We start from the raw sequence: 17,116 nt of genomic DNA, 5'->3' as shown, positions 1-17,116 counted from the left end.
GCTCCCTGCCGGATATGACAATGGCTCAGAAGCAGACTAGCAATTCTCAAAGGACAGGGAGAAAAATTACCACAGTTGCTGGCAGAAAACAGCCAGTGTACTATTTATTTCCTCAGGTGCTTCTATGGGGAAAAAAATAAAAGTCTAATATGCCAGAGAAATCATCACTGAACCAATAAGACACAGTAACATAATTCTAGTAACCTACTTCTCAATGAACACACATCAGAGAAAAAAACTGCCAGTATTTTATTCTCATGGAAAAACAGAACAAACCCACAAGTTGGAGTCATGGAGGTAAAATACAGAAGAAATGGAAAACGGGCTCTTGTCATGAACTCTCACTTTCAAATACCATTTTCTATGGAAGTTACTTTACTCGGGGCAAACAGAAGGCCATGCTGGAGTCTTCTACTTTTGGAAAATGGAGAATCAAAAATTTGCTAATCAACAAACAAAATAGGAGGGAAAATCCTTGGTAAAGCTCTACAGACATAATTATACATTTATATTTTACCAATAAAAGATAGCTAGGGTAGAAAAAACAGATGGTTAGAAACTGGTGCCAAACCAAAGTGAAAGCTTTGGTGCTTTTTCTAAACTCCTATCCTGAAGTAGTGTTTTTCAATATTTTTCTAAAGAAAGATAACTCTGAATTCACCAGGGTTCTATCACCCCAATTCATCCCTCCCTTTCCAGCCCCAAGACATAAAAGGGCCATGTAGTTTTTTTGTCCAGCACCACTTGGGAAGGGGCTGGGCTCAGGGGGTGGAAAGAGCTACCTGCTGCCCTAGCTTGAAAGGGAGGAGGAGGTGGCCACACCATTCCTTGTAGCTTTATCATGCACATAAAAGGAACAAAACTCATTTGGCAGTTTTAAGTTTAATAGGTGCATACCTTTACTTCAGGAATTAAACCCCTTATGATAAATAACAGAATTAAATCAAATTTTTTTTTTTTTAAAACAGATAAGAGTCTCGCTATGTTGCCCAGGCTGGTCTCAAACTCTTGGCCTCAAACGATCTTCCCACCTTGGCCTCCCAAAGTGCTAGGATTACAGGCCTGAGCCACCGCACCCAGCCCTAAATCAGAAATTTTTTTAAAAATTTACTTAAAAGAAAAATGAAAAAATAAAAGTTTCAACACTAGACTGCCGCCCTGTTAAGAATGTCTAATGTGCAATCAAAGTATTGGAAAGCAGGCATTTTTACGAAAGAGCAATGTCACTATAACTTATGAACAGGAAGTTTTGAAATATAAGGGTACTCATGGAAACCAGTGAAGAGAGGAAACACCGGCAATCATTTGACACAGAACAGTGAGCAGGTACTTTGGGAGTAAGGCTCTGAGAGATGGAGAACACTGGTCCCAGATCTGAGGTGGATGTCTGGCCAATCGTCTTGGCTCCAAGGGGGAAGAATGCAACTGGCAGGATTCAAGGAGAGGGCACTTCTGCAGCCCCCAAGCAAGTCTCTAGTTTTCACCCCAAAATGGATGCACTTTCCAACTTCAGCAAGGCCTCCTCAGGAGGATTTGCTTTCCGATGTGTAGTAGCGGTACAGGAAACCTAAGAGAACAGCGCCTATGATGGGTAAAATCCAGTATGACCAGCAACTAGGAGGAGGGGGAGAAAGCAATAAAACTGTTAATATTTTAAGACAAATGTTCACTATCTTTCAGCTTTCACATGTTTTTATATGGGCGAGGAGTTTTTATTTACTTTGGGAAATTTAACTGCTTTTATCACAAAGTAGTTGGGGAAAAAATATTTGGATTGGAGTGACAAAATTACAAAGTAATTTTTTAAAAGGTTAAAAACAACCAATAGTATGATATCAAATAAGATGCCTTTCCATGCCTTTATATGTGTTTCTACAAAGTCATATAGTGGTTATTTCTGAGTTAGGGATTATGGATACTCTCACATTGTCTTCTCTGTGCTTTTGCTTTTCACGTATTCTGCAATTAACATTTTTAAACAGGAAAAAACACCATTATGTAAGTGACATTTCATATATGTATTAAAAAAATCCATCCCAATATAAATTTGGAAGTAATCATATCTAATATAACTACCAGAAATATCCTATCTACTTCATATGTATTTTAAAGATTTAATCCTTACAACACCCTATGAAATAGGGCTATTATTCTCATCTCATACAAGAGAAACATAAGCTTTGCACCCCAAATCCCAAAGCTAGTAAGGGAGTTGGACAGTGTGATTCCAAACCCCTCTTCTTAATCCCTAGTTAAGTTTGGACACTAATAAGGATACACATACACAAAAAGTATATACAGTTCTAATAGGGTAAAGCAAATGGCAGCTTCAAAAGTACTGCAAGAGCCTTTCCTTAGGAGCTTCACAACAGTCATCATTCTCCTTAACATAATAATTCTTTAATAGAACTTATTAGCACACTAGTTTTAAAGTATAATTCTTCCATGATCCAAATGACCCGGCTGCCCCTCTACTTAAAACATATGAGTCTTGGTATTAAAAGGTTTTGAAGTCAATAAAACGAGCTGAAGTTCATAAGAAAAATGATTCTTTGCCTAAACATGCCTAGCACTCTGTATGCTTACGTATGGCAGAAAGCTACGCTGGACTAGTTTGGAATGTTAGCCAGGCAGCTTTGTTTAAAATACCAAGCAATATGGCATGTATAACAGCAATATGCACTGGGAACTCTGAAGTAATCTCCTGATAAGAGTAATGAATTCAGACTCCTTGAAGAGCAACCACAAAAGCCTAAAGAATCCAAAAGTAGGATCCTTAAGAAAACCCTGAAGAAGAAAATTTGCCTTTTTTTTTTTTTTTTTTTTTTTTTGAGATGGAGTCTCGCTCTATCGCCCAGGCTGGAGTGCAATGGCGCGATCTCGGCTCACTGCAAGCTCCGCCTCCTGGGTTCACGCCATTCTCCTGCCTCAGCCGGTGGATCCGCCCGCCTAGGCCTCCCAAAGTGCTGGGATTACAGGCATGAGCCACCGTGCCTGGCCAGATAATTTCTTTAGTACAAAAGACTGAGAATGGTTGACACCAATACTCACATAATTTTTCCTAATACTTAACTGCGACTGAGGAGAGAACCAGACGAAACACATTTATACTGCATCACAGGAGATTCAGGTTCAACAATAACTTCCCGTCCTAACACAGACTTTTCTTCTTGGAGATTCATCCAGATTACTACATGTTTGTGATTCATTTATTTTTATTGTTTTGTAGTGTTCCATTGTATGGATATACCACAATTTATTAGGGTTGTTTCTGATGTTTGAATATCTCGAATAATGCTGCTGTCAACATTCTTGTACATATTTCTGGGTGTACTTGTGCACACATTTCTATCAAGTATATCATTAGAAATGGAATTGCTGGGTCAAAAGTTAATTCATCCTGTCAAATTTACTAGATAATGCCAACCTGCTTTCCAAACTGATTATACTCATTTACATTACCCTAGGAGTGTTTTTAAGAGTTGGGGGATAAACTTTCCAACCAACTCTTATTTACAAAATTTTTAATTTTTATCAATCTGGTTAGGTATGAAATATACCTATGATTTTAATTCATATATCACTAATGATGAATGAGATTTAACCTCATTTCCATATGTTTACATTTGTGTTTCCTTTTCTGTAAAGTGTTTAAATCTTTTTCTCATATTCTTTTTTTTTTTTTTTTTTGAGATGGAGTCTTGCTCATCGCCCAGGCTGGAGTGCGGTGGCGCGATCTCGGCTCACTGCAAGCTCCGCCTCCTGGGTTCACGCCATTCTCCCGTCTCAGCCTCCCAAGTAGCTGGGACTACAGGCGCCCACCACAACGCCCGGCTAATTTTTTGTATTTTTAGCAGAGACGGGGTTTCACCGTGTTACCAGGATGGTCTCGATCTTCTGACCTCGTGATCCACCCGCCTGGGCCTCCCAAAGTACTGGGATTACAGGCATGAGCCACTGTGCCCAGCCCTTTTTCTCATATTCTACTGAGGTTTCAGAAAACTGATTTGTAGGGATTCTTTATATCTTCTGCCTGATAATTCTTAATCAGTTTTATGTTTAGCATAAGTCTAAGTTTTATAGCATAAGCATAAGGTGTTGTTTTTTGTTTTTTGTTTTTTTTTTTGAGATGGAGTTTCGTTCTTGTTGCCCAGGCTGGAGTGCAATGGCACGATCTTGGCTCACTGCAACCTCCGCCTCCCAGGTTCAAGCAATTCTCCTGCCTTGGCCTCCCAAATAGTTGGGACTATAGGCACGCACCACCATGCCCAGCTAATTTTGTATTTTTAGTAGAGATGGGGTTTCAACATGTTGTCCAGGCTGGTCTCGAACTCCTGACCTCATGATCCACCCGCCTCAGCCTCCCAAAGTGCTGGGATTACAGGCGTGAGCCACTGCACCCCGCCCTGCATAAGCATAAGTTTTATGTTTAAAATCTGCAATTTTGTGGCTTGTATTTTCAAAATTTTATGCAGCATTTTGTTGACCCTAAGCCCTCAATATTAAGGAAACTAAATTTACTAATAGTTTGTACTTTTTTATACTGTGTCCATTACCTCAAATAATAGATCTGATATTTTATGGGAAAAGAAAGACATATTTTCTTTCTCTGAAATACCCTGAGATGTCCAAAAGATAGAATGGCTAGCTCTATATAATCTCCACAAATATATTGTACAGGCCAAGGATTCCACAGTCATTTTAGATAGAGGCACTTAAGGGAAGGCAATTTATAACTTTCAGAGCTAATACTAATGAATTACTAATATTAATGCCAAGGAATATATTGTAAGTAAACCTGAGAAAATCCAAATTCCTAAATATGACTGTAGTGTTTTTTTCTTCTGTAAAATGTAATAATAGCACCTATCTTACAGAATGGTTGTGAGAAGTAAATGAGATTAAGTTTTAAGTAGAATAGTGTAGCTGGTTTGAACTGCAGAGACTGAAGGCTGACCCACTAGTAGCTACCTGTCCATGCATACTGGCCTCTTACTGAGTGTGATTCCAATTTGTGTCACAATAAGATTAAAAAATTACTCAAGGCATGAACCTTTTAGATTATTCAAAACGGCTAAAACTATAAAAGTTAATTTTGCTAATGTCAAGGAACAACTGAATTTGCAGTGATTTGGGCCAAAAAAGAATTAGTTGTCAAGCTGCACTCGTAAGTTATGTTACATACATATACTTACGGAAGAGTCTCTTGCTAGACATTACTTTGAACATAAGGAAATCTGTTAAGGGGATACTAACCTTTTGCATGTATCATGTTTTGAAGGGTCCTGAAAATGACACATATTCAAAAATAACAAACAAAAAGAAACAAGATTAACATAGCACATATACATTTTCTTGAATAGCTACATAAACCCTGTAACTGATACCAGAACTTCACTTTTCATGCATTTTGGTGTTTACAAATATATAAGCAATGGATGGACTGGGAATTTTATTTCTGATAACATACTGGCACTTTGCTAGGTTCCTTCCTACTGAAGAATCACTAATGAAAGCATAGAAATGACCTAAACTTTTTTAGATGTTAAAAAATGTTAATAATACAAACTACATTGAAATGGACTACTTTGTGGTCATGATGATGTGCCTGGTTCAGCTGGGCTTGCCACTGGCAGTAGCTAACATCATACTTTCTAAAAACCTTTTTTAAAGCCCAAAAAGCTCTTCTAACACGTAGATCAACTGTGAAATCCTCTAGATCATATAGATGATTGCTTTGTAGATCACAAAAATATACTGGTTCACTCTTTGAAATCATAATTATGAAGGAAGACCTTAGAATTGATTTCACAATGAAAAGAGAAAAAAACGGAGTCAAAGAAAATGACAAAATAACCTTAAAATATAAATCTTAGCAATAAAAGGTACTGAAGTATTGATATCTGCTACAACCTTCAGAGCATTATACTAAGTGAAAGAAAGCAGACACAAAAGACTACATATTATATAAATCTGCTTTATAAAGTGTTCAGAATAGGACAATCAATAGAGGTAGAAGTAGATCAGTGGTTGCCTCGGGCTGGCATGAGGAGGACGAGTTGTGGGGAAGTGGAAAACGACTGCTAATGAGTATGGGGTTCCTTCTTGGAGTGAGGAAATTGTTCTCAAATAGACTGCACAGCTTTGTAAATACACTAAAAACCATTGACTTGTACAGTTTAAATAGGTGAACTGTATGGTATGTGAATTGTATCACAATAAGGTTGTTATTAAAATTTTTTACTCAATTTAAGTAAGTATCAAATGAGGTACTGATTCCATTAATCAGCTGTATAGTACAAAAGGCCTGCTAACTTACTGCCAGAGGACAATAACACTTTTAGCATAGGTTACTGCTGCCCAAAACACCATCTTTGCAAAATGTAGAAGTACTTCACGGTATGAACACGGAATATTAGCTCTGCTTAACCACCGTTTTCAATAATCTCCAAGAATTTCCAATCACATTGGCCCCGATATACTTTAGAGCAGTCCATGAAATGAGTTTTAATTTCACATATCCAAAACACTGCCATGCAAATGAATACATGCCCCAAACCTGAAAGAAATTAGCCTGTAGACAAGAAAAATGTCAAATGAAAGGTTTTAAAGAAACCATACTAACATACTACTATACTTCTTTAAGATTTTAATGATTATTGTTATCTGGGACATTTCAGCTAGTCTAGTAAGGATCTAATTAATTAAAATGAGTTACAGGTCAGTCTTTGAAAAATACAACAAATGTTACTATCTACTTTACAGATTCAGAAGGTGGGAGTGGTAGCGATGGTAGTGTGTGCATCAAGTTAATTTATAATGTTGCCTTTTAAAATAAATATTCCACCACAGCAGCTGAGAAATAATTGAATTCCATCAAGAAAATGTTCATGGTCTTTTATGCTTTAGCTACATAAATACTAATGATTTATAGACAAAAAATGTAGTTACTATTTTTAAAAGGGATAATTTGAAAGGCTTATATGAGAGCATCACAGCATAATATATGTATTATGATGCTTAATCTATAATTAGAGTAAAAATCATATACTTCATATAAACAGATTCTCTAGATTTCAAAGCTTTTAGCCTCTTTTACGATCAAAAGCCCTGGATGTCTGCTAAGTAAGGTGAGCCTTAGAAAAAGGTAATAAGCAACTGAAGAAAGAGAACAGAGACAGCCAAAACTGTACTATGCTGAAACGTAAAAATTTCTAAACAATAAATAATTTAAAACATATGGTGTTCTTTGAACTAAGTACTGCAAAATGTGCCTGTTTTAAGATCAATCCATCCCTGGGGCCGAAAAAAAAAAAAAGACCAAGTTGTCTAACTCATTAAAGGAAAGAAAAGAGAAAGAGGCATACACTCCCTCTAGGATACTGACAGCCAAGTAGATGCAAACCACAGTGACCCCACTTTTAATCAAATACATAATAATCAAAGAGATGTTGAAGGCACAGCTCTTAGCAGCCAAGACGCTCAGTCAAATTTGGAAATAAGCCAAATCGGTTATTTTTAAACTGAAATGAAAAAAAGTTCTATTAACACATAACCTCCCTTCCCTAGGCACGGCTCCCCCCAATCTTCATTTCCACAGTTAAGCACTGGGCTAAATCTAATGGATGCTTAAGGGAAATTCGTACAGTTTATAGTTGACTTTAATCTATCCCTTCAGGTATTGAGGCATATCTACCCGGTTATGTCCATGCCCAGATTTTAATGCTCTCAACCTTTGGCATGGAAAGTAATAATTGCAATACTATGACTTTAGTTACAAGAGCGAATCAAATCCACAGTTCTTCCAGCATAACCCCTACCAAGCAATTAATATGCATGCTTCTTTTTCTTCAAAAAGCTTAGAATACACTGGCAAACAACAAAATTGCTGTGACTTTTGGTATTATAGGTTCTAAAAAAAAATTGCTGTTAAGTCTACTCTGACTTTAGCTCAAAACTCATGGAAATTAACTATTTAAATAAAACTGGTTCCTCAAGTTCAAGGTTCATTAAGGCTTTTCTTCCCCACTAAAATAAATAAGTAAGGGCTAGGCACTTGGTTCACACCTGTAATCCTAACACTTCGGGAAGGCTGAGGCAGGAGGATCGCCTGAGCCCAGGAGTTCAAGGTTGTAGTGAGCTAGGATTGTGCCACTGTACTCCAGCCTGGGGGACAGAGCAAAATCCTGTCTCAAAAATAAATAAATAAATAAATAAATAAATAAGTATATTTATATACACATAAACACTAAACACAGACTTTTTAGGGAAAAAGGAAATATTTTGTAATACCTTAATAGAATTTTTATAAAGCTGCTCATAACTAAAATTATATCTAATATCTTCAAGCCCAATGTTATAAATCAGTTTCCTAATTTGTAAAATGAAAGGCTCAGATCAAATAAATGTGAATTCTAAAGTCATATTCAATTATCTCAACACAATTTTCTAAGCCAAGGAGATTGTGGCAAAACCTAGAGGAGCAGGCTTCTAAAGGGTAGAGAGAAGAAAACACCATTCTCTCACGTCTAGGAAGACTGAAGAAGCACTACCATAGGTAGATTTTTCTCTCTTCCACCAGCTACATAAAGGAGTGATTTCCCAGATATTCATCTGAGAGTATCGCGTCAGTGCACCATAAGCATTGACCCAATTTGCTAAGATTAAGAGAATGACAAAGAGGCCGGGCGTGGTGGCTCACGCCTGTGATCCCAGCACTTTGGGAGGCCAACGTGGGCGGATCATGAGGTCAGGAGATTGAGATCGTCCTGGCCAACATGGTGAAACCCCGTCTTTACCAAAAATACAAAAATTAGCTGGGTGTGGCAGCGCATGCCTGTAATCCCAGCTACTCAGGAGGCTGAGGCAGGAGAATTGCTTGAACCCAGGAGGCAGAGGTTGCAGCAAGCCGAGATAGGGCCACTGCACTCCAGCCTGGTGACAGAGTGAGATTCCACTCAAAAAAAAAAAAAAAAAGAGAGAGAATGACAAAGAAATGTCACAACTGGCAACTACATGGAAAGGATGTGGGGGTCAATGGGGGTGGATTTCACGATGAACTTTGTTTATGAGAAAACATGACAGAAGAGCACACACTTAAGGAATGGAGTATACTTTGTCATCAGGACAGAAATGTAGGAAAGAATGAACCAGAATCATGATTATGATGCATTAAGACAGACAGGGCAGCCGGGCACAGTGGCTCATGCCTGTAATCCCAGCACTTTGGGAGGTCGAGACAGGCGGATCACGAGGTCAGGAGATCGAGACCATCCTGGCTAACACAGTGAAACCCCATCTCTACTAAAAATACAAAAAAATTAGCTGGGCATGGTGGCAGGGAGGCCGAGGCAGGAGAATAGCTTGAACCCGAGAGGCAGAGGTTGCAGTGAGCCGAGATCACGCCACTGCACTCCAGCCTGGGCAACAGAGCGACACTCCGTCTCAAAAACAAAAAACAAAAAACAAAACAAAACAAAACAAAAAAAAACAGGGCGTTATACCTTCAACCTATACAGCTTACATTTAGGCTTTCAAAAGCTTAAAAGGAAAATATGAGGTATATATATAGACCTTATGTTTTAATTCCCACATTGCTATTCCAAGAGGATTCTAAGTAGTTAAAATTGGAAAAAGCAGATTTTTTTTTTTTTTTTTTTTTTTTTTTTTTGAGACGGAGTCTCGCTCTGTCACCCAGGCTGGAGTGCAGTGGCGCAATCTCGGCTCACTGCAAGCTCCGCCTCCCGGGTTCATGCCATTCTCCGGCCTCAGCCTCCCGAGTAGCTGGGACTACAGGTGCCCGCCACTGCGCCCGGCTAATTTTTTTCTATTTTTAGTAGAGACGGGGTTTCACCATGGTCTCGATCTCCTGACCTTGTGATCCGCCCGCCTCGGCCTTCCAAAGTGCTGGGATTACAGGCGTGAGCCACCGCGCCCGGCCACGGAAAAAGCAGATTTTAAGCCACAGGACACCTTTGGCAAATTTAATGGGTATTTAGGTGGCCTGGTAGAGATTGTGTAGCTTTGAATTTGGAACACTTTGGTATCTCTGTAGCCAGTAACTTATGAAAAACAAGTTGGGAACTTCTGGCTTCAAATTCTAAACTGGAAAGGATTTTCCCCCCATAATACCATGGACCTTACAGTATGAGCTACCACTATATGAATTTTAACATTAGGTTCATTTTACCACCTAAAATGTTTGAGTATTGAAGGTATATGATTTCAGCATTTTATAGTCCCAACTATGACACAGTCATGTGGTATGGATCTTGAGGACAGCCTTCTCATCAAGCTCCAATATACTAAAATATACAAGTCAATAAGAACCATTTCTTTCTGGATATGAATATAATTTAACAATTACTGCCTTGCAAAGCATGTAATCCTAGAGTCGAACGGTTATATTAAAAAAATTCCCTGTAGATATGGCAAAATTCAAAGATAGAAAAACAGCTCCTAAAACAAATTGCTATAAACTCTCTTAAGAACTCATTGTGATAAAATATGTAACACCTCGCTCAAGAAAAAAAAACTAACACATTCACAGGATGATCTCTATTGGGACTCAAGAAGTGAAAAATTTAACATTGGAGGACTGATTTGAAAAGAATGTTTCCTTGCCCTTCTGATCCCTTGTTTTGCAAAACTATACATCATTTCTAAGTAGAGCTTTACCAATAGAAGACATTAGTCCTTGAGAACTCTCAGCAAAGGGTATTTTGTCTTTTAAGAGTAATTTTGTCATCACATTCTACGATTTCTTTCAAAAGATTATGTTACAAAGTGTAAGTGTTATACAAAAACAGGAAATAAGCCAAGCGCAGTAGCTGGTGGCTCACGCCTGTAATCCCAGCACTTTGGGAGGCCAAGGCAGGCGGATCACCTGAGGTCAGGAGTTCGAGACCAGCCTGGCCAACATGGTGAAACCCCGTCTCTACTAAAAATACAAAAATTAGCCAGGCGTGGTGGTAGGCGCCTGTAATCCCAGGTACTCAGAAGGCTGAGGCAGGAGGAGAATCGCTTGAACCCAGGAGGCAGAGGTTGCAGAGCCGAGATCGCGCCACTGCATTTCAACCTGGGTGAGAGAGCAACACTCCGTTTTCCCCACCAAAAACAAAACAAAACAAAACAAAACAACCCAACACAACGCACAGGAAATCAGGAAATAACCAGACAAAATTCTTTGGTAAATAGCAATCACTGCTTGTCTAAAGGACATCAGGATCCCATTCCAAACTTTAATAAATTAGGTAGTAGGTATGGAAGGGATATTAAATAATTCTTAAAAATAAAAATTTTAATTTAATATAATCAACTATATTTCATAATTATAAACAATATATTCTTTTTAGTTTCTCTCCCATAAAAGAGGTAAACTGTATGTTACATAATACATTATATAACAGAAAACTGTATGTATAATAAAATTCAGTAGCATCTGGGAGAAAAAAATATAACTTTAAATGCAATTAATAGACTGCTTCTAACATGTAAAATTTACCAGATTCCAAAAGTTAAGCTTCTTAAGTTAAAAATGAAGTTTAAAAAACACGTTAAGCCTCTATGGAGACAATTTTATTTGTTTTAAAAAACAGATCAAATCCTTTGAAAGCAAATGTCATCACATCAACACTTTCATCTATGGAATACTAAATATCTACTTAAAAAATGAGAAAGATCTTTTTTTTTTTTTTTTTGAGACAGAGTCTCGCTCTCTCGCCAGGCTGGAGTGCAGTGGCGCGATCTCTGCTCACTGCAAGCTCCACCTCCTGGGTTCACGCCATTCTCCTGCCTCAGCCTCCCGAGTAGCTGGGACTACAGGTGATCGCCACCATGCCCAGCTAATTTTTTGTATTCTTGGTAGAGACGGGGTTTCACCATGTTAGCCAGGATGGTCTTGATCTCCTGACCTCGTGATCCGCCCGCCTCAGCCTCCCAAAGTGCTGGGATTGAAGGCGTGAGCCACCGCGCCTGGTCAACATTTTTTATAGTATACTTGCGAACTATTAAAATTTTTTTTTTACCATGTACATTTTAAACTACTCATTCAAAAAAAATGTAATGGGGAACTGGTCAAGTTACTAGACCTATTTGACTACAAGATTTGACTAGTAAAGCAGTTGAACTATTATCTAGATAATATCTATTGAATAAATGAATGAAATGGTGCCCACTTTTTTAGTCAGGTTAGGATTTGTATGCACTTTATCTCTTGAACTGATGGCAGATTAAGTGATAAAACAGCTAACCAAGAAGTAAATACATCATCAAAAGAGAGAATTCACAGACCACGAATATTTATAGGTTACCTGCTAAAGAGCAGGCAAGCAGGCAGGCAAACTGGCACAGAGAGCACCAAGTCTGTTTCTAAGGTGAGTTTCCATAACCAAAAACAGACCAGAAAAATGTTAAGTCAAATATAAGTAGAAGATTGACGGCTCTCAGCATGAGGGCTAATCCAGCAAGGAAGATATTCACAAAGACAAATGGTTTTTAATTCTAGTTAGTTATTTTTGATTGAAGCAGGTAAAACAAAAATCTGTTGATAGATCTTTAAGTTTTTAAGTCTTTAGGTTTTTAGTATAATAATTCTGGGCCTTCAACTCAGGTACTATCCATCTAACAAACAATAAAACAATGGTGACCATTAATTATTTACCTCTGTTATAAAAGTAATATGAAAGGTGTTTTCTAAAAGAATTAGGGAATGGTTACTGACTTATACACTGGAATAGCAACATTTTGAGTGTTTCTTGGGGGGCAGTAGGGAAGGTGTGGTTCAGACAGGAAGTAGATATGGGGTTGTGGAGGTGGGAGAGGAGACAGGTAGAAATAGAGGAAAGGAGAAGAAGGAAAATGGAAATGAAAACTCCCCTCCATAGGCTGAAGATACCTTTAATTCGACTTTTAAAAATCACTTCTTCATAAAAATTCAGAAACCCTGAACCAAGAGAAAGGAAGGTAACCAATGAAATGAACTCCACTTCCATTTCTTAATGATGAATGGTTAAACCAGAGATAAAATATGAAGAAAAGAGACAGCTACATCCTAGACACCAAGTGCCTATTTAAACCTCTGTAAGAAATAAATGTGAGAGATCAAGAATTTATTCCTGGAACTGAAGTCAGGTTGGAATATTCGCTCTATAAAAACCTAAGTAGGTGGTCTTGAAAATGTTCCAAAAGGCCTTTCTTGCCTGATCTGCCTAAAGTAGAGCAGAGTGACTAGAGACACAATAGCCAGACTCTTTACTAGATGAAGACATGGCCCTTGAGTACAGTGACATGAGGAAAACTGGATTGAAAACACTGCCTTTAGTCACTTTTTAACCCAGATAGGGGCTAAACTACATTTGGAGACTTCTAAATTATTACAGAACTCGGTGAGCTTAAATGCTTTTTCTATATTTCTTACAAAAAAATCTAAGGTTCAATAGTTGTTTTGGTTTTTCTGTTTTGTTTTGTTTTGTTTGAGATGGGGTCATGCTGTGTGACCCAGATGGAAGTGCAATGGTGTTACCATGGCATACTGCAGCCTCAAATTCCTGGGCTCAAGCTATCCTCCAGCCTCAGCCTCCCCAGTAGCTGGGACTGTAGACACACATTACCATGCACAGCTAATTTTATGATTTTTTAAAAATAGAGACAGGGTCTCACCATGTTGCCCAGGCTGGTCTCCAACTGCTGGGCTCAAGCGATCCTCCCATCTCAGCCTCCCAAAGTGTAGGGATTACAGGCGTGAGCCACTGCACCTGGATGGCTCAATAGTTTTAATTCAACTGAGAAATTTCTAATTCTTTGGCCTATAGAAGGCAGACAATGCTTATCACTGAAGAGAATTAAATTTTCCTAAGTTTTCAAATGAAAAGATGGGCATATCATTCAGCAAAAAGTTTGGGCTTAGCTACCTACTTATCACCTAGATTACTTAAACTGCAAATTCCTAAACCCCATCTCCAGAGATTCCAAATCAGTAGGAGTGGAAGCCCAAGAAATAAACATTTCCTATATATTTTCATGTACATGCCAAGGGATTCCAATTGAGGTGATGCAAGAACAGAATTTGGGGAACATTGTTCTGCATTCCTAAGAATGGTCCTAACTATACTACCAAGAAAGAAAAACAGCAACAAGAAGCAATTTGTAGACTTCTAGACATTGTAATTGCAAGCATATTTTTTCTATTGTTTTAATATAAAAGATGCTCTCATAGTTGCTGTGCAGAAATGTGTTATGGCTCCTATATCCCTTGAATCAGATGTTGACCTCTGAGAGTGGTATTTTCTGGACATGTTCGATATACATATCAAGGCCATGCGTAGTTCAAATTTTACCATAATAACACAAGTTATTAAGAGTAAGCAACAACAAAAAATGATGGCTGCTTACCTCCAGGGAAGGGGAACTAAGACACTGAGAGCTGGAGATAGGAGGAAACTTTTTACAGAATACTGTTTTGAACTATTTAATTTTTTTTTTTAAAGGATTCAAGAATGGATAATACATGTGTTAGGAGGAGAGGACAAACAACCAACAGTTGTTACAAAGTGTTTTAAGAACCATTTCATTCCCCCTTCAGAAACAATTCAATAGTTCAGAGTAGCAGTCTAGCAAGATGGAAGAGTTACTTTACACAAACACTCTGGATTGCAGGGCAACAGATGGCAGACACTGTTAAGCAAGCAATCTCTTGAGTTAATAGAATTCTTGTGTCTAGGCCAACTTTAATTGCTGTGTCAAACCTATTCAGTAATTCCAGCTCAATGAGGAATGGGAAGCAAGCAGCAAGGAGGAGAAAAAGGGGAGGAAGGCAGCATCACTTTCCTATGTTCTAGGTGGCACCTAAACTGCTGTCCCTTTAAATTAGAGTGCTGTGTAACAGCTATCTGAAGGACAGAAATTAAGGAAAAGTGTTAGGGAAGAAGGGAAATGAACCACCTAGCATGTGGGAGGCAGAAAATGGTTCCATATTTTCTTCCTGGTATGCAATGCAGTACACATTAAAGTTTTCAAACACTCAAATACTTAGTCTTTTGTTTTCGCTGTATTACTAAGTAACCGGGAAGGGTGTGAGCCTATTTGAGCCTACAGGATAAAAGAATTAAATTTGGAAAATAAGTACAGAAAGGCCTCTGTGTTACAGATAAAGAAGATAAACTATAAGAAACAAAACAACTTTGAAATTATTTTTTTCCAACACAGAAACAATTATTATCATTTGTTCTACATAATGTAAAAGTAAGGTATTTTTCTATAACTGAACCCATAAACTAATGTCTTTCAAAACCACACAAGGCATAGCTTTGGAGTTTCAGGGTTTTTTCGGTTTTTTTTTTTTTGAGACGGAGTCTCGCTCTGTCGCCCAGGCTGGAGTGCAGTGGTGCAATCTCGGCTCACTGCAAGCTCCACCTACCGGGTTCATGCCATTCTCCTGCCTCAGCCTCCTGAGTGGCTGGGACTATAGGCACCTGCCACAGCGCCCAGCTCATTTTTTGTATTTTTAGTAGAGACGGGGTTTCACCGTGGTCTCAATCTCCTGACCTTGTGATCTGCCCACCTCGGCCCCCCAAAGTGCTGGGATTACAGATGTGAGCCACCATGCCCGGCCGAGTTTCAGTTTTTTTTTTAAAAAAAAAGCATATAGAAGCATTAGCAAAATGTTTCCTGCTGTTCAAGACTCAGCTATTCTTTTTTTCCTGAGATGACACCAAGTCCAAATTCCTGAAAAATAGGATTTTTGCTTGGGGAAAAAGGAAATACTTTGTAACTTCTCTTGTTAAGAAAAAATGTTTCAAAAAGCAGTTCTACTTGAATAAACAGAAATATAAGCACAGAAGACAAACCGATGACTTCTTACCTTACTACCATTTTCAGGTTTAAGGTCACTCTGTTAAAAAAAAAGGAAAACAAATAATATTTTAAGACATATCCAAATGAATTCTCATTATATGCTTGTTTCTAACTTTGGAATATGAGACTATATTCTGGTGATAGTGAATTCCCTGGGAGACTTGAGGATCATAGAAAGATACCCCTACTCTGAGCATATCACGGTCCCTTGTTAGCATAGTATATACAGACAGTTTTAAAAGTCCATAATTACTACCGTTAGCAAGGAGCTTGCAAAAACAAGCAAACCACTATTTTAGGTAGAGGTATTATTAACTGCGTTACAATAATAAATCAACACATAAAAATAATCCACAATCAGTTCCCTTAGCTTTTTAGAGATACTACATGTGCTACCTGGCAAAGAAGCTATATCCTAACACAATAAGACTGGATAATTTTGGAGAAAATTTAGCCTGATGGCTAGGTTGAATGAATTTCCATCTTTTTTTTTTTTTTTTTTTTTTTTTGAGACAGAGTCTCGCTCTATCGCCCAGGCTGGAGTGCAGTGGTGCAATCTTGGCACACTTCAACCTCTGCCTCCCAGGTTCAAGCAATTCTCATGCCTCAGCTTCCCAAGTAGATGGAATTACAAGGGTGCCCCACCACACCCGGCTAATTTTTGTATTTTTTAGTAGAGGCAGGGTTTCACCATGTTGGCCAGGTTGGTCTCGAACTCCTGACCTCAAGTGATCCACCTGCCTTGGCCTCCCAAAGTACTGGGATGACAGGTGTGAGCCACCACACCCGGCCAATAATTCATTTCTTCATCCTGTTCTGCAGCTATTGAGTAGTTTTCTCTGCATAAGGGTTGCTAGCACTGATAGTTCTTACCGGATGGATATCACCAATATAGTACTGCTTTAGCATTTCTCTGGCATCAGAGGAGTGTCCTACATCTTCAAAGCTTTCACTTGCATCTACACCAGCTTGTTCCAGCAGAACCTCTTCTCCTCCAGGGTGCTACAAGGAAAATATATTTACTGAACTGAGGGTTCTCTAAAAAGCAAACCAACAAGTTACTTTCCCATACCCCTTTCTTCCTTTCTCCCTTTATTAGAAATAATAGAACAAATTGACACTGTGTGCTGCCCGGTAAGAGGCAATGGGAAGAACATAGCATAACTTCTGTGATACTGTGGTCAAAAATGCATAATATGGGGATTACTGTGAGGACACCTAGGACAACCACAAATTTAGAAATATTCTACAAAATCTCTCTGGA

General features: G+C 38.4%; 1 protein-coding gene across 1 annotated transcript in view; it reads right to left on the bottom strand.

Annotated features, from left to right (window-relative positions):
- Positions 1–230: 230 nt before the first annotated feature.
- The window catches only part of LOC105491352 (cytochrome b5 type B), a 40,157-nt gene continuing 23,271 nt past the window's right edge, over positions 231–17,116 (bottom strand). Inside the window, exons 2-5 of the mRNA XM_011757689.3 lie at positions 16,726–16,854; positions 15,860–15,889; positions 5,257–5,285; positions 231–1,614 (exon numbers count right to left, since the gene is read on the bottom strand). Of these exons, the coding sequence (XP_011755991.1) occupies positions 1,524–1,614; positions 5,257–5,285; positions 15,860–15,889; positions 16,726–16,854 (279 nt within the window). The 3' untranslated portion in view covers positions 231–1,523. The remainder of the gene's footprint in view (positions 1,615–5,256; positions 5,286–15,859; positions 15,890–16,725; positions 16,855–17,116) is intronic.

This window comes from Macaca nemestrina, chromosome 18 (assembly GCF_043159975.1).
Source record: "Macaca nemestrina isolate mMacNem1 chromosome 18, mMacNem.hap1, whole genome shotgun sequence".
Classification (NCBI taxonomy): domain Eukaryota; kingdom Metazoa; phylum Chordata; class Mammalia; order Primates; family Cercopithecidae; genus Macaca; species Macaca nemestrina.
This window is presented reverse-complemented; position numbering and strand designations above follow the sequence as displayed.